The sequence below is a fragment of the Myxocyprinus asiaticus genome, chromosome 13, assembly GCF_019703515.2.
Source record: "Myxocyprinus asiaticus isolate MX2 ecotype Aquarium Trade chromosome 13, UBuf_Myxa_2, whole genome shotgun sequence".
NCBI lineage: Eukaryota > Metazoa > Chordata > Actinopteri > Cypriniformes > Catostomidae > Myxocyprinus > Myxocyprinus asiaticus.
The window spans coordinates 44112696-44137431 of record NC_059356.1 but is presented as its reverse complement, the minus strand read 5'-3'; the positions used below and the strand labels follow the sequence as shown (position 1 = coordinate 44137431).

At 41.5% G+C, this 24736-nt stretch overlaps 1 protein-coding gene across 1 annotated transcript in view; it reads right to left on the bottom strand.

The window, feature by feature from the left end:
* LOC127450993 (Fc receptor-like protein 5) overlaps nt 1-24736 on the bottom strand; it is a gene marked incomplete at its 5' end in the record, with an annotated part of 56530 nt that overhangs the window by 25710 nt on the left and 6084 nt on the right. The window contains 12 exons of the mRNA XM_051715476.1: nt 12126-12172; nt 17495-17717; nt 18604-18660; nt 19121-19222; nt 19428-19538; nt 19634-19882; nt 20286-20561; nt 20686-20989; nt 21098-21378; nt 21679-21963; nt 22125-22397; nt 22902-22937. Coding sequence (XP_051571436.1) covers nt 12126-12172; nt 17495-17717; nt 18604-18660; nt 19121-19222; nt 19428-19538; nt 19634-19882; nt 20286-20561; nt 20686-20989; nt 21098-21378; nt 21679-21963; nt 22125-22397; nt 22902-22937 — 2244 coding nt within the window. The remainder of the gene's footprint in view (nt 1-12125; nt 12173-17494; nt 17718-18603; nt 18661-19120; nt 19223-19427; nt 19539-19633; nt 19883-20285; nt 20562-20685; nt 20990-21097; nt 21379-21678; nt 21964-22124; nt 22398-22901; nt 22938-24736) is intronic.

Sequence of the window (24736 nt, the reverse complement as noted above, 5' to 3'; positions counted from 1 at the left end):
ACTTACAGTAGGTTGAAACATGGGGCTGAACATGGGCCTTTTTACAAAACAAAAATTGGCCTCTTAGGAAATACCTTCCCATACTTTTGCAAGCGAGCGCCCAGTGGTGCCTGCAGCTGTACGGCTGTACGCACTGTGCGTACCATGAGCGCTCCGACTAACATGAGAAATATTTACTCTCAGAATTTTTCACCAATCATGAAATGTGTTCCAGTATTTCTGTTGGCTGTTTAAAAGAACTAGCAATGCCCAATTTGCGAATGAACAATTATTTTGAGTTGGTTATTTCCAGTGAATTGGCCAAACGGGTTTGCAATATGGTCTGAATTGATTTGTGATTCAGTACAATTAATTCGGACCACTCTCTCACTGAATTATTTGGAGCGGTTTTTCACACAGTAAAACAGCATCTGGATATTTATGAATACAGTGCTGGATACACTGTAAATTTTCCTACTGTCAACTGACATAAAAGGCTGTCTTTTTGAGAGGTAACTTTGAGAAACTTCAGCTAGTGCTGTGTCATGAGAACAAGGGACTGTTCAAACTGAATGTGTTTTTCAATCGTGTTCTATGTAAACATTCGCTAGATGGATGTCTTGACAACTGCGTCACATTTCACTGTGTTTTTAGCATCTCTCACGGGAGCGCAGCATTTTTAGTTGCTGTGTCAAGTTAAAAAAAACTTCTTCAACTGATATAAACGTGTCTCGAGACTCCTGCGTTCTGCTCTATTCGTTGTGGTGCATTTTGCTTTTTTAGCGTGAAAACGCGTCTGTCTGAACGGTTACTGGAAGAAATGCTTTAGCCAATAGTTACATGAATGCTACTCGTACTTGAGAAAATAAATAAATGCTTTATCTCAATGTCACCAGAATTGAACACTTTGGTGTTGGTATTATAGTACCACCTGTTGGATCTTCTCAGAATCTGCAGCTGGGTAGGTAACTGTTGTCCAAGTCGACCGCAAATAACCAACGCATATAAACAGATAAACATCGGCCACTGCCATCGGTGAATGACATCGTATTAGCCGATAGGCCGATGGCAGTCAACAAGTTGAATATCGGCCGATACCGATGTTTGGCCGATAAATCGGTGCATCCCTAGTGCTAACTAAGGCAAGAATCACTATTATTATTGCTCATACTTTGATATGAACAAACTCTAATTCTAAGTATTAACTTTCAGTGTGTAACCTGTCCCAAAGCGTTTGTGCTACAAACATGAATGGGTCCTCAAATCATTAAGCCTTTATTGAGCCTGAAGGATGTTTCAAACAGGTGAATAAATCCCATAGATTGACACTGAAGGAGGACCTTTGCCAAATCTAGGGACTAGACTTGGGGGTGTGTTATATTGACTTGCGCCAGTTAGCAACCACCTAGCAACCACTCAGAACACCCTAGCAACCACATGGAAATGAGCAAAAAACTACAAAGACACCTTAGCATTGCAGCGATGAGTTTTGCATGAGCAAGCAATATTTAATTTTTCTTCAGTTGAATCTAGTTCTACTTTAATCAAGTTTAACATTCATACTATATTTAAAACATATATACCAAGACCCTTTTGATTATTCATGAATTTGCAGGAATACTGTATGTAAATTCTGATGATGAAGTGAAAACAAACTGTGTTCTTTGTACTTCACACAAATATCTGTGAGTCCATATGTAACTGAAAGACTGTGTGTGAAAGAGGAAGGACTAATAAAACTCATTCATGTGCACAAACCTCTGGGTGATTCTGAGATTAATCTTTAGTCACAGTGTGAAGTGAAGATCACACCAGTGAATTTTAGATCTTGATTTACACGTCATACAGAATGAGAATTCAGTTTGCTCTGTTCAATATTTATACATTTTTTTGTGTGCTCTCTGGCATGAACCCTAAAAAATATAGTATCATTGGCTTAATACTATTTTAACATTCATTCATACAAAAAATGCAGAAGATTGACTAGATTCTTAAATGCTTTTCACATCTATGCTTAACCCTAGTTAAAGGTACATTAGTAAGATTTTAGATGGCTCTTCCTCGCCCCATCGGTCCCAGTAGATCTTGTGGTTTTGGCCATATACTCGTGATTGGCGATTGATGTCGCACCGTTTATCTGTGATCCGCACCTGAGAGCTGCAGGTAGTAGCGGTTTGTTTCATGACTCCCTCTTGTTTGGACATTTTATCTTTCCGCTTGCACTCATTCTGATCGGACTCTCTGGTGGACCACACTCTTGTTGATCAATATAATATCACTCTAGACTACACTGTTGACTCGGGCTCCGTTGTTGTTTGTAGTAAGTATATTGTGTTAGTTGTTATATTGTTTGGTTTGTTTTGTTTTGTTTTATTTACATGTACTTTTATGTTTGAGCATTGGCAGAACATGTCATATAAAGTAAACATGTTATTATTTTCATCATAAGCAGTAGTAACTCTCAGAGCTGGTTGGTTTGGTTCATGATTTAGAACTCATGGTTTAGAAGGATTTTATGAAAAGTCTATGGGAATAATGAATGGGAAAAATACTTCCAGAACTGACATGGCTGAAAAAGTGGGCGGGCACTGTTGCGCTCTATTGCATGACACTGTGTCAGGTGCTGTCAATATGGCAGCGCCCATGAGGGGGTGACCCGCTCCATGTAAAATTAAACAGCTTTTTTTGGTTTCTGATATGACTGGAGTCTTCATCTCATCTCATCATTTACAACATATTTCAAAAAAACACTATTCATGTTTTTATGTGTAAAATATTTTTAATAAGCAAAAACTTAGTGCACCTTTAAACAAAAGTTTACTTATTTACATTTATGTTTATAATTATAAAACCTTACAATATCCATTAGTTAAAACATTTTGTGTTGTACAAAATTTTGTAATGAGATTGTCACAAAAACCTTCCTGCAATGTTCTGGAATGGTTGGTTTATGGATATAAAAAATAAAACTTATAAAGAACATTCCTAGAACAGTAGGAGTTGGTTCTCAAAGGAATTACCAAATGGGAACCATGTGCTAGCATTAGGGAAACGTTCTGTGTGAATTGGGTAATTAGTGATTTTAGAAGCACCCCAGCCATAGGCACTAGAATATCATAGACACATGGGAAATTAAGGAATAAGTTTTAGGCCAACTCCAACATGGAATCGTTTAGTTTTGCACAGGGATGCACCACTCGTGTTTTATTAAGAAAATATAAACATTTATATTTTAGTACCAGTTAAAGTCTCTTTCAAATCCTGACTGTTTAGACTCAGTGACTGACTTGGGTAACCTGTCCTGATTTTACAAGCCGTTTCCCACATTTCAACACTTTTTTATCCCGATAGTTAGTCTTAGCTTTAGTTTGATTGCTTTAAATAAAGTGATATTGCTGTGCTTCGTGTTTTATCTGTCATAAAAAATAAAAAATAAAAGAAAAACAGTAATGAGTAATGAGAAACTGTCATTTGTGCAGTTTCAGTTGGGCTACTTTTTCATGGCGGTTTTGTGGGCAGCTCTATACTTCCCTGCTCCTCACCACCCACTGCTGCCAGCTTTCTGCCTGTGAAAATATATCTTCCCTTGCTAGAAGTCAAAGAAGAATGGAGGTCATTTTACTAGTACTGTACAGTTCAAGTTAAATAAACTGCAAAATAAACACATTTGAACTTTGAACTTTGTCACGGTCAAAATGAGATTATTATTCTTGTTGTCAAGTCAGTTCTCAGTGTTTCCAATAGAAAACAATTGATATGCAGATGAATAACTATGATTGACAGAGAGACAGACAGACAGACAGATATTTTTTGGTTGATGATATTTCATCATCCTCTGTTTGTGGAATGAAACAAGCCTACGTCCCGTCTACAGTACCAACTACACCTTGTAGCCCTGTGATGGCCATGAATGCCACCTTTTATCTCTGCAGCGATTGCACATCCATGAGAATATATGCACTATGAATTGTCGGACGATGTGCAGTCTTAAAGGACATATATCGTCCTGGTTACTTGCGTAACCTCCGTTCCCTGATGGAGGGAATGAGACGTTGTGTCGATGTAGTGACACTAGGGGTCACTCTTGGGAGCCCGAAACACCTCTGGTCTTTGATAAAAGGCCAATGAAAATTGACGAGTGGTATTTGCATGCCACTCCCTCAGACATACGGGTATAAAAGGAGCTGGTATGCAACCACTCATTCAAGTTTATGCTGAGGAGCTGAGACAAGGTCCGGCCATTTCAGCGGGTAGTTCAGCATTGTGGCAGGAGGGACACAACATCTCGTTCCCTCCATCAGGGAACGGAGGTTACGCAAGTAACAAGGACATTCCCTATCTGTCACTCACTCGACGTTGTGTTGATGTAGTGACACTAAGGGTCCCTATAAGAAATGCCGCAACTGGCTGAACTGTGTTGCGTGAACTGGCGGTGTGTGACGGGCAGACCACTGTGTGCCTCGTAGCCAGCGCACCAGGCCGACACGTAACCTCCCCCAACATAGTTATGAGTGTCGAACGGCCCTTTGGGGGCAAGTCGACTACCCAAAAGATAGAGACAGCCTAACCCAGTTGTGGCCTCTTTTCCCCTTCTTTTTTTCCACTCCCTAAAACAGAAGGGGGATTATCCGACTGGGCCGCCAGGTCTAGTCGGGGGGTGTCCCTCCCAAGGGGAGGACACCACGGAGACCACACCTCGCCCAAAGAGAGGGGGGGATATTTAAGTGGAAAAATTGACGAGTGGTAGATCCTACCCAACGGGGGAGGAGTTGCTACAAACATGGAGACTGTGGCAGAGGGGGCTCTGCCCAAGGAAGACGCAGTTTGCCAACAGGGAAACAAATTAGTGGAAAATATACATCGCATGGGGTTACCTTACAGGGAACCGCCACATGCGGAGCACCTACCCCAGGACAGGGCTCTTAGTTAGCACGTGTACTGGGCCGGCAGTGAGTCTCTCTGAAAACTCGACTGCCACAGGCTCGGAGGAAGTCAACCAGGGAACATAGTTGTGAACACTACTGGGAATTAATGGCTTAATGGCTGTCATGAGGAGCGTGAGGTCCGAGAACCACGTCTGGGTAGGCCAGTAGGCTGCTACCAGGATGACCTGCTCCTTGTCCTCCCTGACCTTGCACAGAGTCTGTGCATGTAGGCTTACTGGGGGAAACGCATATTTGCATAGGCCAGGAGGCCAGATGTGTGCCAGCGCGTCTATGCCGAGGGGTGCCTCGGTCAGGGTGTACCAGAGCGGGCAGTGGGAGGATTCTTGGGAGGCGAACAGGTCTATCTGTGCCTGTCCAAATCGACTCCAAATCAGCTGGACCACCTGAGGGTGCAGTCTCCACTCTCCCCTGAGGGAAACCTGCCGTGACAGTGCATCCACTGTAGTGTTGAGGTCTCGGGGGATGTGAGTGGCTCGCAGCGACTTGAAGTGCTGCTGACTCCAGAGGAGGAGACAGCGGGTGAGTTATGACATACGAGAGCACAGACCACCTTGGCGGTTGACATATGCTACCATTGCCGCATTGTCTGTCCGAACTAACACGTGTTTGCCCTGGATCAATGGCCGAAACCTCCGCAGGGCGAGCAGAATTGCCAACAACTCGAGGCAGTTGATGTGCCAATGCAGTTGCGGGCCTGTCCACAAGCCGGTGGCTGCGTGCCCATTGCAAACAGTGCCCCAGCCCATTTTGGAGGCGTCTGTCATGACCACGACGTGCCTGGAGACCTGCTCTAGAGGAACACCTGCCCGTAGAAAAAGACGGTGACAGACCGGCGTGATGACCACGCGATGTGTCCCGCGGCGCCATGCCCATCTCGGGACTCGAGTCTGAAGCCATTGCTGAAACGGTCTCATATGCATCAACCTGAGCGGGGTGGCCACCGCTGAGGATGCCATATGCCCCAGGAGCCTCTGAAAGAGTTTCAGTGGAACCACTGTTTTCTGTTTGAACGCCTTCAAACAGGCCAGCACCGACTGTGTGCGCTCACTCGTGAGGCGCGCTGTCAAAGAGACTGAGTCCAAATCCAAACTGAGGAAAGAGATGCTCTGAACTGGGAGGAGCTGGCTCTTTTCCCAGTTGACCCGAAGCCCTATCGGCTGAGGTGTGAGAGTACCAAGTCCCTGTCTGCACACAACATGTCCCGAGAGTGAGCTAGGATTAGCCAATCGTTGAGATAGTTGAGAATGCAAATGCCCACTTCCCTTAACGGGGCAAGGGCTGCCTCTGCGACCTTTGTGAAGACGTGAGGGGACAAGGACAAGCCGAAAGGGAGAAACTTGTACTGATACGCCTGACCCTCGAATGCAAACCGCAGGAAGGGTCTGTGTCGAGGTAGAATCGAGACGTGGAAGTACGCGTCCATCAGGTCTACCACCGCGAGCCAATCTTGATGCCGGACGCTCACCAGAATGCGTTTTTAAGTCAGCATCTTGAACGGGAGTCTGTGTAAAGCCCGGTTCAGTACTCGCAGGTCCAAGATTGGCCGCAACCCACTGCCTTTTTTCGGTACGATGAAGTAGGGGCTGTAAAACCGCTTCTTCATCTCGGCCGGAGGGACAGGTTCTATCGCACCCTTCCGTAGGAGGGTAGCGATCTCCGCGCGCAAGGTAGCAGCGTTTTTGTCCTTCACCAAGGTGAAGTGGATACCACTGAACCTGGGCAGATGCCTGGTGAACTGAATCGCATAGCCGAGTCAGACGGTCCGGACCAGCCATCACGACGGATTGGAAAGTGCAAGCCACGCATCCAATTTCCGCGCAAGGGGGACCAAAGGGACAACGTCGTCGGACGTACCAGCAGGTGAAGCATCGCGGCGGGTCGGAGCTCGAGGTGTCACATCATGTCATGGCCGTGCTGAGCCTAGGGACACCGAAGCACTTACCTGGCTCCTTGTGACCACCCCTGGAACAGCCTGGGACGGGGGAGGAAGAGGCCTGTCCTCGCAACTCATGGAGACTGTCACATCGGGGGCAGATGTGTGCCACAGCTGGGTGCGCAGGGGCGGGGAGACCGCCGCTGGAGCGCCAATCCTGCAAGGAAAAACTCTTGGACGTGATGACGACCGTGCACACTGGGTATGTGACCCAGGGAAGGAGGAAACCGCTCTTTTGCTGAACTGTTGGGTACCGCAGCCACTTGGGCATGCGGTTTAAATCAAACAAAAAGGCAACAAAAGATTCTCCACCTGGCCCTCCACCAGGGGATGGAGTGGTCTTACTACCAGCTCCAGTTGAGTGGGTTTCTTCGACCCTGGGTCGCCCGTCTCAGGGGCGCTTTGACAACTTTCGAGGGTTCTTCACAGCTGACTGTGAGATGGGTGGCATCTGCTTCCTGCGGTGGGCTCCACACCGGGGGACGCCCTTGGCGACGAGCAGATGGGGTGCGGGATCTTGAGCCGCGCCGGGGCAGGATATGCCAGATAGCCTCCGTCTGCTGCTTCACCATCGAGAACTGCTGGGCAAAGTCCTCGACGGTGTCACTGAATAGGCCAGCCTGGGAGATGGGGGCAGCAAGGAACCGTGTCTTGTCGGCCTCACCCATCTCGACCAGGTTGAGCCAATGGTGGCGCTCCTGGACCACTAATGTGGACATCGTCCGCCCGAGAGACCGCGCCATGACCTTAGTCGCTAAGGTCAGTCGCCGAGTGCAGTTCCTGCATCAGATCTGGGGTGGAACTACCCTCATGCAGTTCTTTTAGCGCCTTGGCTTGGTGGACCTGCAAGAGAGCCATGGCATGCAGGGCAGAGGCAGCTTGTCCAGCAGCGCTGTAGGCTTTAGCCATCAGGGACGACGTGAACCTACAGGGCTTGGACGGGAGCTTTGGGCGTCTGCGCCAGGTGGCGGCGCTCTGCGGGCATAGGTGCACCGTGAGCGCCTTATCCACCGGGGGAATCGCTGTATAGCCCCTTGCCACCCCGCCATCGAGGGTAGTGAGGGCGGGGGAACTGAGGAATTGGGACCGGGCAGTAAAAGGTGCCTCCCACGATTTCGTCAGCTCCTCGTGCACTTCCGGGAAGAAAGGCACTGGAGCAGGGCGTGGCTGCTTTGAGCGGTGCCGCAAGCCCGGGAACCAATCATCGAGCCGCGAGGGTTCAGGGGAGAGCGGAGGGTTTCACTCTAGCCCGACACTCGCGGCTGCCTGGGAAAGCATGTCCATCATCTCTGCATCAGCCTGTGACTGGGCAACCGACCCCAAAGGGGGGAGCCCAGCTGAGGCTTCTGCGTCCGACTGGACAAGCCCGCTCTCCGATGCTGCGCTCAAGAGCTCATCAGCTTCGCGGGCTCCAAACAAGAGGCTGAACTCACTGTGAGACGAGCCGGCGGACTCATCCGGAAGCCCGATCGGGGCAGACGAGCGTGCTGGGGAATGGGAGGTCCGCGGGGGGATACCCGGCGGAGGCGATCCCATTGGAGTCCCCAAATCGCCCCCAGTGCTAGCCGCGCTGGCCTCAAACCTGTAGGTAGAAGGACCAAGGCGGGGAGCCGCTGGGGTGGCTTGCTTTCTTATGAAAGCAAGCCGCGACCACAACATTGCCATGGTCATGTTCTCACAGTGAGAACATGAACCATCCACGAACGCTGCCTCCATGTGGGTCGCGCCTAGACACGAATGACAGCGATCATGACCGTCTGAAGTTGAGAGGTAATGACCGCAACCAGGAATAACACACAATCGGAAAGGTATCTTTAAAAAGACGCGTCTTTAAAAAGACGTTCCGTGTGTGCTGCTCTTTTAGAGAAATATACTCTTTCAAAAAAATACTCTCTTTTTTCTGCCGAAGTGCCCAGGGGTGTTCTCTGCAGTGCACCAGTGCAGAGGAGGGAGAAGCCGCTGAAATGCGTCGTCAGATCCAGCAGAGGTGAATGAACAGTCGTGAGAATTCAGCTCAATGAGCATGACCGTTCGGCTCTGAAGAGAAAATCTGAATGAGTGGTTGCATACCAGCTCCTTTTATACTCGTATGTCCGGGGGAGTGGCATGCAAATACCACTCTGCAATTTTCATCGGCCTTTTATCAAAGACCAGAGGTTTTGTGCTCCCAAGTGTGACCCCTAGTGTCACTACATCGACACAACGTAGAGTGAGTGACAGATAGGGAAAGTTTGATAGATGATTCTGCTGACAGATGATAGAAATTCCCAAGTCACAGAGTTGTCACAATTTATCTCAGGTGTAACTGGGTTGTTTTGGTTACTGGGAGAGTTCTCAGCTACACTGCTGAAAATTAGAATTACTGAGTGCACATTTAACTGTAAAATATACAGTACATTTTTATACATTTTAAAAGACAATACAGTAATTTTTACAATAAATGGTAAATGTACATTATTTAACAAAAGAGTAAATGTACTTTTACAGTAAATCATTGTTAAAATTACAGTAAAAAACAATAATAGGGCATTCCCATAATTCCCTGCATGGCCCATCATATTTTATGGGAATAGTTATGTTTCTTCTTATTTTAATATCAGTTATGTACTTTGCGGATGTTCTGTTTTATATTTGATGTAGTTTAGTTATTGTTTACTGCATTATGTAAATGTCACATGTGTTACCCGATGGTGTTTAGTGTTTGTGTGAGTGACACTGAGCACTGTCTCTACATGTTAATTGGTCATTGCTCGTGGAAAATTATTGGTGAACTTCATGTCATCATGTGCTCTTCTGTAATTCTTACAGTGATGAACAATACATTATAAAGTAAAAAGCAGATTTTTACAGTTACAGAATGTTAATATCAAGTTTATTATTTTTTTTTTTACTGTAAATGTAACAGAATTGGTTTATTTATTTATTTATTTATTTTTACAGTGCCAGCGTGGTCATGTAAATTACAGCAGTTTTAAACTGTAAAATGTACAGGTTGTTCTGTAAAGTTGTTTAAATTTTTACTGTATTTTTTACAACATTATTCTGGCAACCACAGCTGCCAGTTTTTTGTTGTGAAAACAACAGGATTTTTTTTTACAGTGTAACTTTGCAATATTGAAAACACCCTCACGATTCAGATAATACCTTTTTTAAAGGTCAATGTTAATATTATAATGTTTATAATATTATAACGTTACATTATTAAAATACATAGACTCAATTACGATTCTGACGATACCTTTTTAAAAGGCTTATGTCATAATAACATTCCAAAACATTGTTTTTAATGTGGATTGACGACAGCAGGATGGCTTCTAAGCTTTCGTGGGTTTAGGAGCTACTTTTAGCATTAAAATGCTTCATGAATAACTCTTTGATTAAAACCTTACGAGTCCTAAATTTAGGAGTGACATGCCCCTAATTTTTAATAGTTTCTCCTAAATATCTACCTTAGGAGCTACTCTTAGCCTTATGATTTTTGGTGAATATGGTCCCTGGGTCCGTATGCATAAAACTTCTCAGAAATACTCCTAAGAATAGTCTTAAGCTTGTTCTTCAGTGTTAAAAAGTTCTTAGCAAAGAGTAGGACTTGTAAAAGAGTGGGAGCTTTTTATGAAGATGCTAAAAGCAACTTTCTTATGTGCTGACTGAGGTGACACTTAAGTGTTGTGAAATAAGGACTACAATGATGTCGACCCAAAATGGCCAACCTCAAACACTGAATCAGCCAATAGTGAGTCTGCAAGGGCAATATAGTATGTCCCAGTTGGTATGACATCATTAAATCACTCATGATTTAATACAACACATTATAAAACAATGTTTTGATAATAGGTTATTTTCTTTTGATTAATCAAACGAGAAAGCCAAATTTAATGTCCTCTATTTTAAAACTTGATTCCACATCTTGCCGAATGTTGTCCTCAAACAACGTGCAAATTGAAGTCTACAAAAAATCCAAATGCAAGATCTTGCAATATAAATATAAATAGAAGAAATATAAATAGAAGGACAATTTAAATCACGAAATGAAACGATAATAAACCAAACTGTTATAATCCCATTACAGTTACATATAATATTGCAGTTAAACACAGTTCAATTTAGTGATAAATTTGACATTTCAATATATCAACATTATTTTATTGTGGCATTTCATGATGTAAGCCTATTTTTATTTATTTATTTGCTTATTTGAAGTAATAATGACTTGCTTGCTGTTTTGGAGAAGTTGTTTGGCAAAATGGGAATTGAAACTTGCATGACTTTGAGTTTATAATATTTATAAATCAGTAAAATGTAAGTTATGAGCTGGGGCTAAACATCTCTCAAGTGCATTAAACAGCAGGGGCCGTATGTATAAAGCCACAAATTCTAGTCTTAAGTGTGTCAAAATGTTGCAAATTTCGTCATTTTACTCTTATTCCTAGACTTAAGAATAAGTGAGTTTCATAAAGGTTCATGAGTGTTAAGATTTGGTCTCAGTTCCTAAATTGTTTAAGAGTGCTGGAAAGGTATTTTAACCTAGTTAGGAGTAGCACAATGATTGTATTCTGTGGAGACAACACACTCTGCATCAAAGAAAGAATGTGTTGGACTTATGATAGTGGAATATGAACAAGTTAGTTAAGCGAAATGAAACCCATCAGTATATATATTTTTTAATTGCAGCACATTTTTTCATTTAATGAATACACTGAAACTCACTGTTGTGAATTATGCATTTGAAAAATTTGATGGGTTACCTGTCTAAGCTTTCAGAGAGCTGCAACAACTAATAAAAATCTACAAATCACTAAAATTATTTAAAAAATCAATGATGAAAATAATCGATAATGAATTAAATTATGATTAGTTGAATATCTTCACTCTAGCATGACAGACCTCCATCTGTGATGCACTTTACAGTAGTGAAAATGTGTTTCTATGGAGAAAAAAAGACATTAAAAACCAAAGCACTACATAAAACATTTTTTAAGCTCATAGTTTTGTGACAGGTGTTAGGTGCTTTAACAGATTCCTTCTTCAGTTTAATGTGCTTGAGAGGTGTTTAGCCCAAGCTCATAACTTGATTTATTCATATATGTAAATATGATCAAATCAGTCATGCAAGTTTCAGCTCCCATTTTACAAAACAACTAGTCCAAAACAGCAAGAGTCATTATTACTTCAAATTGGCCAATAAATAAATAAATAAACAAATAAATAGGCTTACTTCAATAGCAACTTATTTTCACTCAAATACAAACTAAGAAAATAATACTCACAGAGCACAAGAAGAAGTGGACTGAGCTCCATAATGATGTAATAATGACTGAATGTTTAAGGCAGTCTGCTTTCAAGCCTCAAGACTTCCTGTACAACAAAATGAAAGCTAAAGTCAGGGGCTGTATGTATAAAGACACTTAAATTGTAGTCTTAAGTGTGTCAAAATTGAATGACGTCATTTTACTCTTATTCCTAGACTTAAGAATAAGTGTGTTTCATAAAGGTTCGTAAGTGTTGAGATTTGTTCTCAGTTCCTAAATTGTTTAAGAGTGCTAGAAAGGTATTTTAACCTAGTCAGGAGTAGCACAATGACTGTATTCTGTGGAGCAGGGGCAGACTGGCCATTGGGAGAACCGGGACCTTTCCCGGTTGGCCGGCTGCGAGAGGGGGCCAAATGTGCCACAATAAGCTGAAACGGGCCGCCCCGTTATGCCAAACAGGCCACGACACGCTGAAGAGGACCGCAAAACAGCGCCGCGATATACAGCGACACCCCCCACTCAACTCACTATTGGCTGATTCAGTGGTTGAGGGTGGCCATTTTGGGTCGACATCATTGTAGTCCTTATTTCACAACACTTAAGCGTCACTTCAGTCAGCACATAAGAATCAGTCTTAGACTTTGCAGAAAGTTGCTTTTAGCATCTTCATAAAAAGCTCCCACTCTTACACAAGTCCTACTCTTTGCTAAGAACTTTTTGACACTGAAGTCAAAGCTTAAGACTATTCTTAGGAGCATTTCTTAGAAGTTTTATGCATACGGACCCAGATCTTTAGGCGATTCATGACAAAAACTTTAAAGGATAAAATACATCCAAAATTACCTGTGTGTTCCCAAAAACCTTCTTATAATGCTGCCAATTATGCTACTGTAACATTTTCAGAAAAAGTTCTCTACAGCAATGTTGTGGCACACAGCATGGGAAGGTTTTAGTCATGTTAACAACACTGATTCATTGCAGCCACACATACTACTCTGGTTTGTATGATGCATTAACATTTTTTAACACCACAGAGCTCAAGAAACTAAACTACAGAAACCTCTGCGCTGTGTTGTAGTCAAAAGAGATCGCACATGTTCAGTAAAGCAGAAAAGTAGAAAAACGGTGACTCGTGCCTCAGTGTCATGTTTTCAAGCCAAATAAAAAGATAAAAGAAAAGATTAATACGCAACACTGCTGACAGCAAAAGATTTGACAAAGACTAATTTGCTGTCATTCATTGCAAACAACATGCCACAGTTTTTAATAAAGATATAGAAACTAAAGATATAGGCTGCAGTCATTACAGACTATAGTCAATATTTAACAGAGACTGTGTAAGAGGAAATAGGAAGAACACATGGGCGTGCATTGCTAAGAAATTGTACAGGTGATTTTGACATCATGACATCTTGTGTTGGAGCCATTTTACTGTTTGAACTTTATTTGTGTAATGTTTTTTGTTGTCCACTGGGTGTCATTGTGGGAACATAACCAAGGATAAAAGGAGCACCTGGGTAATGGAAGTCAGGTGCCTTGGCGATTAGGGAAGCACACAGTTTTTGACCATATCGTTGCATGTTGTGGAGAAATAGTGTGTGACTGTTTGATATGCATTGAGATTATGTGAACCAGGAGGAAAACAATGCGGATATTTGTGAGTTTGGACAAATGGAAACCTCTGGAACTGTGAACCTGAACAATTGTGGTGTGTATCATAATGAGTGGAATATAATAAAGACATTTTCAGTCTGTACACTGCATTCAAGGACACTTGCTTTATGAGTTAAATACTTGTAATGGACGTTCCCCGCCTTTCGAGACCTAGGAGGGAGACAAGGGGAGGGAAAAGGGGAGAGGGAAAGAGCGAGGCGGAGTGACAGTGAGACAGTGAGAGAGAAAAAAAATTTGCTTTACACGCCATCACCTGGTCCTCAACCTGTTGCCAGGTCACCATTGGCTTTATTGGAAAGTCATTACAGTATGAGAAGTGTAATTTGTAATAAGTTAATAAGTAACTTGGTGGTCTTTGGTTTAAGCAGGGGCATAGGAACCATTATATCTGAGGGAGACATGTCCCCTCACTTTTAGAAATAACTAAATAAGTCTCCCCCACTTTTTGAGAAATAATAGTTACATTTTAATACGTTTATTTTGCTTAATTGTAGCACAAGGGAAAAAAAGTGCTTCTGTTCACCTAAACCGAAGCCTTTAAAAGCAGGGCGTTCGCAAGGCATTCTGGGCCCTGTGAATATATATGGCTCTGGGCCCCTTACCTATTAAAATAATACAGTTTCAAATTTGTTGTGGGCCCCCTGGACCTTTGGAACCCAGAATCATTACCACCTTTCACCCCACCTGCTACAGCTCTGCCTTTAAGACCCTGGGGAAGCCTCTGCCATCTAGTTGCTTCGACAGTGGGCAGAACTAACTCAAAAGCATCAATCCCATTGGCTAGTGCTCACAGTCCATGTTTTGATTCAGCAAATCAATTCGAGTGAACGCAGACAACGTGATTAATATGAATGAGCCTACCACAGCGTTGCCATTTCCGCTTATTATAAGTGGCTTGTTTTTTCATGAAGTCGCTTATAAATATAGGAAGTCACAGGTTGTGTGTTTTTTTTGGGGGGGGGCTTGCGGAAGCTTGGGCTTTCAGAGTGCAATAAACTGCGATCCACCACTGACAGCAGCTGCCAAACAGCCCCATGTACATATACAAGCAAAATACTGGATGTAAAAGTTCATTTCTCCATTGAGTCACTGCACTGTTAATTAGATACACTGTAAACCCGAACTGTGTTATTCATTGAAAAAACAAAGTACTCTTTATTCAAAATGTGTTAAATAGTTCAACATACTTCAGTTTTAAAGTCTTCTAAATCTTTATCAAAGATTGAAGTTAAAATAATTTTTATTTTTAATTTGTTTAAACTAAAATCAAGGTTTTGAGTTGTTACCTTTAGGTAACAGATTCAGTAATAATTATATTTTTCAATTTGTAAAAAACGCCCACTATTTGCGACAGTGTTGCCAACTTAGCGAATTTGTCGCTAGATTTAGTGATTTTTCAGACCCCTTTAGCGACTTTTTCCCCCGAAAAAAGCACCTAGCGACAAATCTAGCGACATTTTGGACAAACCTTAGCTACTTTCCAAAGAAGAGTCGCCAGCACTGCCGTGCGAGCGTGAGGCAGTGCTGGTCCTACCACATTTGGCACCCTAGGCGAGACCCTCCAGTAACCCCCCTCCCCCCACTAAAATTATTAGAGAGCTATGTATTTCTTTTTACACAAAAAAGTACAAATTAACACATAATACATCCTAATGTGAGTAAACCCAAACTAGCAAAACATTCATTATAACAATGTTGGGAAGAAGTATGCAAGTGCATGTTATGGCTTAAGAAGGCATCATAAATGGGTATCACTGTATATAGGAATAATTTTAATGTAAAGTGCACATAAACCAAGTCAAATGGTCTACAAAAAAGGCACACTGCCCTAAAGATCTATTCACATTGTACAGTCTATTTCACAGCAGGCACATTTACAGGCTTTCATCATTACTGGGGAGTCTGGGGCCCATCAAGTACACAATCTATTGTACTATGATGTTGCAGGTGGGTTTAAAATTATTAATTTTATTTATTCGTTTTGCAAAAACAGCACCAAAGCATTCATTTCTGGTGACTTTAGGAGCATCATTTTCTTTAGTAGCCTATATACAGTATATTGTGTAGCATTAACTTTACATTGTACAGCACGAGACGGTTTATCAAAGTTACCTTACTCAAAAGCCAAAAGCCAGAATCATGGAACAGTATGTTAAAACCTTGGTATTTTTATAATACAATAGGCCTATATCATGATATTTATATGGAAGGCTACTCCAAAGAACATGTCCAAAGAACATGGTATTGGTTTGATTTTGGTACTTTTAAGTGCTTTCATGTAATGTGTTTTGATATGCTTTTATTTAGAAAGTATCTTTACCTGCAGTAGACAATCATTCACAGGCTGCACACACACATGATCTTCATCACTGGCAAACGATTGAATACAGCTGCAGGTTTTGTTTCAATGAATTGTAAGTAAATATTCACTTCATTCAGCATTGTTTTTGTTCTCTGTCTTCTAAAGCATCCCGTAACTGTTTTACTGTGTGACAAAGAGCTTCAAATGATTCAGCCCACACGTTAGACCAGTTCACTGAGAAGAATCGACTCAAAAGACTGATTAATTCACGCATCGGGCATCACTTCAATACACGTGCCCCGCGCTCATGAGTTTATGCCCGTGTTCACAATACTATCCACACTACACTCACTGTTTTTGCCAAACACAGGTATAACAGAAATAGTAAGAGTAGTATGGTAGTAAGGCATTTAGTACACGGCACAATGCGTCATCGGAATACAGGGCGCATTTGTTTTGACACAGATTGAACACTACCCTGTTCCAAATGGCACTCTCCGCCCTTGTGGTCTTCCTCTGAGTGCAGACTTTGATGACGTAAGAGAGTGCAGACTGATGGGGCACTAGTCAGCAAGTCCATGAGGGGGCATGATTGGTAAAAGTGTGCATTAAATTATTATTTAAAAAAGTCATGGCATTGATAGATAGGGTGAAGGAACACACTTTAAACTAACTATTGAATATTTGTTTTTATTAAATAATTTCAAGAAACACACTGACAATAAAGCATTAGATATTAAAGAACCTCTGAAAAACAAAGTGCACATATGACTACAGCAACAAAACCCCATTGTTTTATATCTTTAGAGAACAAATAAACATTATTCAGACACATGGATGGTTACAGCTTAGAACATATGTTCACAAAAATAGTTATAAAATACACACAGCCACACTTCTGCAGGTATAAGTAGCACTATTAGACCGAATGTTGCTATATCAATAAATATAAGCAATCTTACAAGCTATAGCCATGTGCATTAAATTATTCTTTCCTGTCTTGATATTTTAGAGACTCACAATGATTCTAGAATCCTCTTTGAAACAACAATAACAACTGAATAGGAGTAATTCCATATCTCTAGAAAATTAAATAAAACAAAGTTTTGAACAAGTTCTACACATCAGACTTAAAAGTGATTCTATATACCCATGATAAGCAAGTGATCCCCTGTTGACAATCAGGAAAAAGTGATTATTGAAATACAATTTTAATCCACATTTTTTCCTCCAGCTCAGAAACTGGAGTCCTTCTGATTGGTCTGTCGCAAGGACTGTTGGGTAGCGGACTGAGCCCATCGAAGGCACAAAGGGGGCGCTCACAGGAACCCTTGCAAGCGCTAAAATCACAAATGGGACACACTACGGACTCGTAGACTTCACAAGCATGTGCAACTGAAGGCCACGAGACCGCAAGTCCACATGAAGTGCGCCATTTAGGACAGGGTCATATTGGCTTGGTAGATCGGTGCCCCCGAAGTGATGCCGCCCTAGGCGCTCGCCTTTGTCGCCTAATGGCTTGACCGGCCCTGGTGTGAGGCCTTGCTTTCCCACCGCAGGCACACCACTCTCTGCGTCTACTCTGTTCAGTGAGTGACAGAGAGGAGCAGCACATTCAGTTGACCGCACAGCAGCTGACACAGACTTGAATGAGCTGCGCGTGTGCAAACAGAGTTGCCAAGGACCAATCAGTAATCTATATGGTTTGCTCCTCCTTTGTTTTAATTTAAACAGTTTAATTTGACCATTATTTTTCTTGCTTATGTGACGGTTTTGCTCGGGTGGTCTATTTACCATGTATATAGGCTCACTGTATAATGGAGATACAAAAATGGAAATAAGGGTTTCATGGCACAGAGAATAAATCAGTCCTATATGAAACACAAGATAATACACGGAGGAATTACGATCAAGCCTCGTGAAACAATGTCAGAATAAATCGATATAAAATAACACGTCAGCAGATCCCTAACATGTTCATTACGATATAGCCTACTTTTACATTATGTATGAAATTGCAATCTGTATATTCTCAATTTTGTCTTTTCAATCCATTGTGAATGAAATTTGTCTTTCTTGTCACTCCATTTAGGTCTATACTGAGTTTCATCGCATTACAAACCAGAATCTTCCAAACACGTTCTATGCAGAACTTGACCGCCACAGTCTTCACCTGATGACTTTATATCATCAGAAGGCATCAAAAAAGGAAAGACTTCTGATGCACTTGCTGAGATTCTCAGGATTCATGACTTGAAGGTATTATGTTGTTAGGCACTGTTACTGAGCCTACAATGAAAAATAAAAACATGAGTAAGACTTTTCCTTTTCTGTTTGGATTTTAGCCTCTTTTTCTCCTTGTTGGCATGTGAATACATGATATCACTTGGATCTGCCCAAGTGACATCTAAAAAAAGATTGATTTGGTCTCTATTACATTACAGTTACTTTATAAAAGAGCTTTTTGACTGTGCATTACAATATCATGACATGATGAAGTACTTTAGATGAGATCATTACCTGTGCTTGTGTATGCATTAATTGTTGCATGAATGGTATCATAAATGTGATCAGTGCCTGAAATAAATAAAAAAAAAAAATAAGAGACCATTCGTCTGATCTGTATATCTTATTAATTAAAGCCCACAGGGAAATATTGTTTTTCATTTTGACACAGACTTAAAAAAATTAATCTAAGTAAAATATTTCTTGTGCTAATAACACACAAAATAAAGTTACAGTTACTAAAAAATAATTTTGTTATTGTTTTGAAAATAAAATTAAACTAATGACATATAGCCAAATTATATGTCAGTTACACAAAAAATGTTTTTAACTTCAGAGGAGTGGGACTTTATGTTAGCTAAAGATGATGTGTGTACTTTGAACAGTGGTAAAACACTTTCTCCCATCCCAGCCTAATATATTAAGACAGCTATAAGCCAATCATAGATTCATTTCTTTTTACATTATTCAGATTAGTTTCTCACTGCACTAGACACTGTTTACAAGCATTGTAAAAAGATTTGAGACTGACCGGAGTGCAGTGCCGTACACCCATATTCACTCTGGTCCAGCTCTGATGTCTGACTGATATTCTGCTGTTGATTGACAATAGAGGGAGACAAAGATCCTCCACCTAGTCAAACACAGTGTTTACATGAAAGTTTTGAGGAATAAAGGGGTCTGAAATCAAACAAATGAATATACTGTCTGCATACATGTTTGTAAATGACATGCTAACGTTCTTATTCATAAGACTTCAATAAAAACTCCTCCATATTAAGGTCGGTGCAAATGTATTCATAAATTGCCATTGAATTCTAAGAGGGCAGAAGATGAACCTTTGTTGTTTTTGTAGCACCGCAGCAGGATCAGTATGAAAATGATCAAAAGCGTGACACTCAGTCCTACAGTCACTGCAGTTATCAGGCCATGAGACAGAGGTTTTGAGGCTGAGGAAGATACATACATTTATATATTTAAAAATGTGCTGCAAATTATACTAAACATTTTTAATAGTGTTTATAGTTCTTCTGTACAGTTTCACCTCTGACTGAGATCCAGCTCTTGGGTGACTCTCCTCTCTCTGTGTGTTTACAGTAGTAGAAACCTTCGTGTGACTTTGAGACAGTATGGATGATCATCTCTCCTGTAGTCTGCTTCTGGAGGAGTGATCCATCTTTATAGAAATCAGCTGTGAGGTCTGAGGGATTTGAATATCGATGTAAACAGCGTAGAGTCAGAGAATCTCCTTCAGTCACAGGATGAACAGGACTCTCCAGAATCACACGACCATCTACAGAACAGAGGAAATGTGTGCTTATTGTAATGCAAATAGTGAGATTATATCAAAAACTGTAGAAAATGTCAGTGGTGTTAACTCATACAATGTTGGGTTGTTATGCATGGTTGTCAGAGCATTGCTATGCGGTTCCTACAGTTTTCTTAATAGTTTTCAACTTGTTGATGTGCGGCCGGTATAGGATATTTACTGACTAAGTAAAAGAGCCCACAAGTTTCTATGATATTCTGGTCCATAAGTTTAAGTCTCGTACAGGTCTCGTACCATTAATAATTTGCTGATATAGTTCAAACAAAACAAGAATTGTATCACATGCTTAATACATTCTTTGCTATCCCAATCATTCACTGACTGTAAACTACCAGTGAAATTAATAAATACAGAGTTGTAGACTCACTGTGTACAGTGATATTAACAGGATTACTCTTCTCTCCAGACTGAGACTGACACCAGTACACTCCAGTGTCAAAAGTGTAGACGGGACTGATTCTACATGTAGATCCTGTTTGTGATGCCCGGTGTGAAAATGAACAAACACTTAATCTGTCTGTGTATGTTCTCACTGTCCATTCAGTAGAGTTACTCTGATCCTCACAGCTCAGAGACAGAGAGTCTTGTGAGAAGTGTTGAGTTCTGTTGGGACTGATGATCAGAGACACTGAAGGAGAGACACCTGAGAAACACATTACAGCTTGAACTTAGAAATGCTTAAAATTACATCTGAACATGACACTTCTTTTTTTAATATATTAGAAATGCTTTTTCTTTAAATAAATAAATACTATAATTTAACTCACCAGTGACCCATATTAGCTGTGTGTTGCTGTGATCTGTGTAATAGGCTGGTTCTCCTCTCTCTGCGCTGCACTTATAAACTCCTGTGTGATTTACAGCAGCAGAACTGAGAGTGTAGTTTCCTCCAGCTCCTCTGCTGCTGTCTGACAGGAGTTTATAATTTAACGTATTATCTTCTTTGTACCAGCTAAATGTGCAGTCTGTAGAGGAGTCTTTAACCTCACAGATCAGAGTCACTGAGTCTCCTTCAGTCACCCACTTCTGTGGAAATACACTTAAAACTGCTTTCCAATCTGAAATTGATACCTCTTTCATTAGTAACATTAATGTTAATGTAAATGTTAAATTAATGTTTGACTTTTGCTGTTTATACTGAGAATAATGAACAAACAAACATAGAAACTCACTTAAAACAGTCAGTGTAACAGCATCACTGATCTTTGAGTTTTGTCCATCTCTTGTTTTTCCACTACAGGTGTATTTACCACTGTGTGTGTGTTCAACACTGTTGATTTTGCACTCCTGTGTCTTGCATTGATTGACAGTGTTTTTATAACCGTTGTTGGTATTCTTTACAGTCCAGCTGTATGTCCACTCAGTGTCTCCTCCACCCTGTATGTCACATCTGAGAGTGACTGTTTCTCCTCTGAACAGCTGATTTTTAGGCTTCACTGTCAAAACAGCTTCAAAATGCTCTGTGCAAACACAATTACACAATATTTAATCAAACAACATAACGAAAACATGAAAAGTAATAAAATACATTCTATAAATAAAAATACAACTAATTACAAGAGTGACATCATTTTGCAATTCAGTAGAATATTCAACAAAATGAATGTTTGATTAATTTGTTATAAACAGGTCAGTGCAGCTCCTTTAATATTTGATGTGAGTTCAGGTTTTGGCCTTGATCCTGCAGGAGAGCAAGAAACATGAAGGAGTTGAGGAGGTCACCTGCTCATCTCTGAGTCTTTATCACAGCAATTACTCACCTTTAACAGAGAGAGTCACATGATTACTGTCCTGTGAGGATGAAGGTCTTTTATCTCTCACTCCTCTACACCAGTACTGATCCTGATCAGATTCAGCAGCTCCTTTGATAGTAAAAGTGTCTCTGTTTACAGTGTGATGCTCAGATGCAGACACTGAAGTGTTGTTTTTATACCACTGATATCTCCAGTCACTGTACTGAGTCTCTATCTCGCACTTCAGAGTCACTCTCTCTCCAGTGAACACTGAACTGTCTGGCTCAACATTCACTGTAACTCTGGGTAAATCTGTAGAGAGAATACAATATATACTTAAGACATTTGTTCACACAGAATAAATAAATCTGACCTCTTATAAAGGTCTTAGTAAAATAAATCTGTCATCATGTTTTGAATATTTTTGTACATTGCTGATTTGAAAGATGATGAACACAGATGAACTCTCTCACCTGTGACTGTCAGAGTAACTTCATTACTGGTGTATTTGTATTGTGACCCTTTTATATCTCCTCCATAACAGGTGTATTTACCTGCATTAAACTGAGTAACAAAACTGATATTGTAGTCCTGTAGTTTATTTTGGTGGACGAATGAACCATCTTTATCCCAGGTGTACTGCCAGATAGTGACTCCTCTCTCCTGTATGTCACATCTGAGAGTGACTGTCTCTCCTCTGAATACACGTTTATCAGGCTGTATGGTCAGTTTTGCTTTTGGTCTAACTGTACAATGACAACAATTCACACTGAAAATAGTTAAAAATAATGTTCAGTATTTAATGCATAAACACAGATACACAATTTTAAATCAGTTTAGAAGATGTTTTGTCCTCTTTATCTATCACTGCCACTTGTTTAGTGTCTAATGCAATGTATTAAATTGTGTTCCTAGAACTGAGTATTACAGAAATTTGTGTGGTGTCAGCAGAGTTACTAATTTTCAATACTAAGGAAATGTTACTTTTATGTGTGACTACATGCTTTATAACTAGTTAGCCAAAATGACTGATATTTCTGAAGAAATTGTCATTTTTATATGCAGTTGTTTTAGGTGTTGCCACCTGTCACAGTAACATCTCAGAACTGTCTGCAGGGATACAACACAACACAAGTAATTATAACTTTGAAAAGGTGCAAGTCAAGATGATAATGCTAATTTTCAGCTGGTTTGTAACAGTAAGCATTCTATCAGACATATCTGAATATATATGAATCAAATTCAATCACCTTCATTGTGTCCAGAGTGGATGTTTGAAATCAGTACTGAAAAAGAACAAGGAGAAAACTATTAAATTATATTTTACATATAAAATTAGCCACAAGTATACTATAAGTTCAAGCTCTTCCTATTTGTTTCTAGATCTAGTGGCATCTACATTCAAGTGATGTTGCAAAAGTTCACATGTAGTTTAACCTCAAAGGTTTACTAAAATGTTTAGCTTGATCTATCCAGAACGGGTTTAGATTATGTTTAAGAGCTGAGAGTTGCCTCTGAGGTATTAGTGTCACTGTGATTAGTAGCAGGGGCGAGGCCACATAAGGGCCAGAGTGGCACTGGTCCACTCAGATTGACAGCTGGTCCACCCAATCAAAACTGACGAAATATACTAATAGTTTGAGTCTGAATTTTGTCGCAATCATAGCTCACATGCAAGATAATCATTATATTTCTGTTCGAAATATAGTTAGAAAAATGTGTTTTTATTTCAAATAAGAAAACTTCGATATGGTTCTGGTGATTTGAAACGGGTCACGGCGCGAATATTTTCAGGTCTGCATAGCGCTTTATACAGTCATGCCTGTAACGGATCCACTCAGCACCAAGATAATTTATTCACGTTTTGTCTCAATTTCTTTTATTATTATTTTTTACATGGGAGTGTGTTAGAAGTTTCTGTAGATGACATGTGTAAGACTTCTCAGTGGAAGGAGGAGGCGAGAAGCAGATTTCCTGGTTCAGGTAAGCGTTTTATTCTCCTTACTACAGCAAATACACGTTCAGGGCTCTTGCACTGTTCAATGATTAACTCTAAAAATATAAAAACTACTTCACAAAAATATACTCTTGAAATAATAAACTCATGGCTTCACAATTGGCTCTCTGGTGCCCAGGATCTCTCTCGTCTAACTGCTGTGTGGCTCTATTTATGCCGCTCTCCCCGTGCTCACTGAAATTAGAGTCAGGTGTTAGACATAATTTAACTCAGGTGTAAGCGCCCTTACCGCTTTCTCTCTCTCCGGAGAGATGCTTGACCACGCCCCCGCTGCCACATATCCCCACCACCTGACTCAGGCCGGGGCGGCATCCGGCCTGCCTACCACTCCCCCCCCATTCCTGGAAAGGAAATCGGTGACAGCCATCTGCGCTCCAGGTCTGTGGACCACCTTTAACTTAAACGGCTGAAGAGCCAGATACCAACGGGTAATCTGGGCATTGGTATCTTTCATGCGGTGGAGCCACTGGAGTGGGGCGTGATCGGAACAGAGGGTGAAGGCCCGCCCCAACAGGTAGTATCGGAGAGTGAGGACCACCCACTTGATGGCGAGACACTCCTTTTCCACAGTGCTGTACTTAGTTTCCCTCAATGAGAGCTTACGGCTAATGTACAGCACTGGGCGCTCCTCCCCCTCCACCACCTGCGAGAGCACGGCCCCCAGCCCCCTGTCTGAAGCATCTGTCTGTAAAACAAAAGGGAGAGAGAAGTCAGCTGGATGTAAAAGCGGCCCCCCGCGTGCAGCTTTAACTTGCGTGAACGCCCGCTGACACTGCTCGGTCCATTGGACTGGGTCTGGAGCTCCCTTTTTAATGAGATCAGTCAGCAGGCTGGTGACGTCCGAATAATTAGGTACGAACCTTCTATAATAGCCAGCCAGCCCCAGGAACTGTCTCACCCCCTTTTTGGTCTTGGGTCTCGGGCAGGTCGTAATCACCGCTGTCTTGTCAATTTGGGGACGCACCTGCCCGTGGCCCAAGTGGAACCCCAAATACCGTACCTCCACCCGTCCAATCGCGCACTTCTTCGGGTTCGCTGTGAGTCCCGCTCGGCGCAGCGATCTCAGAA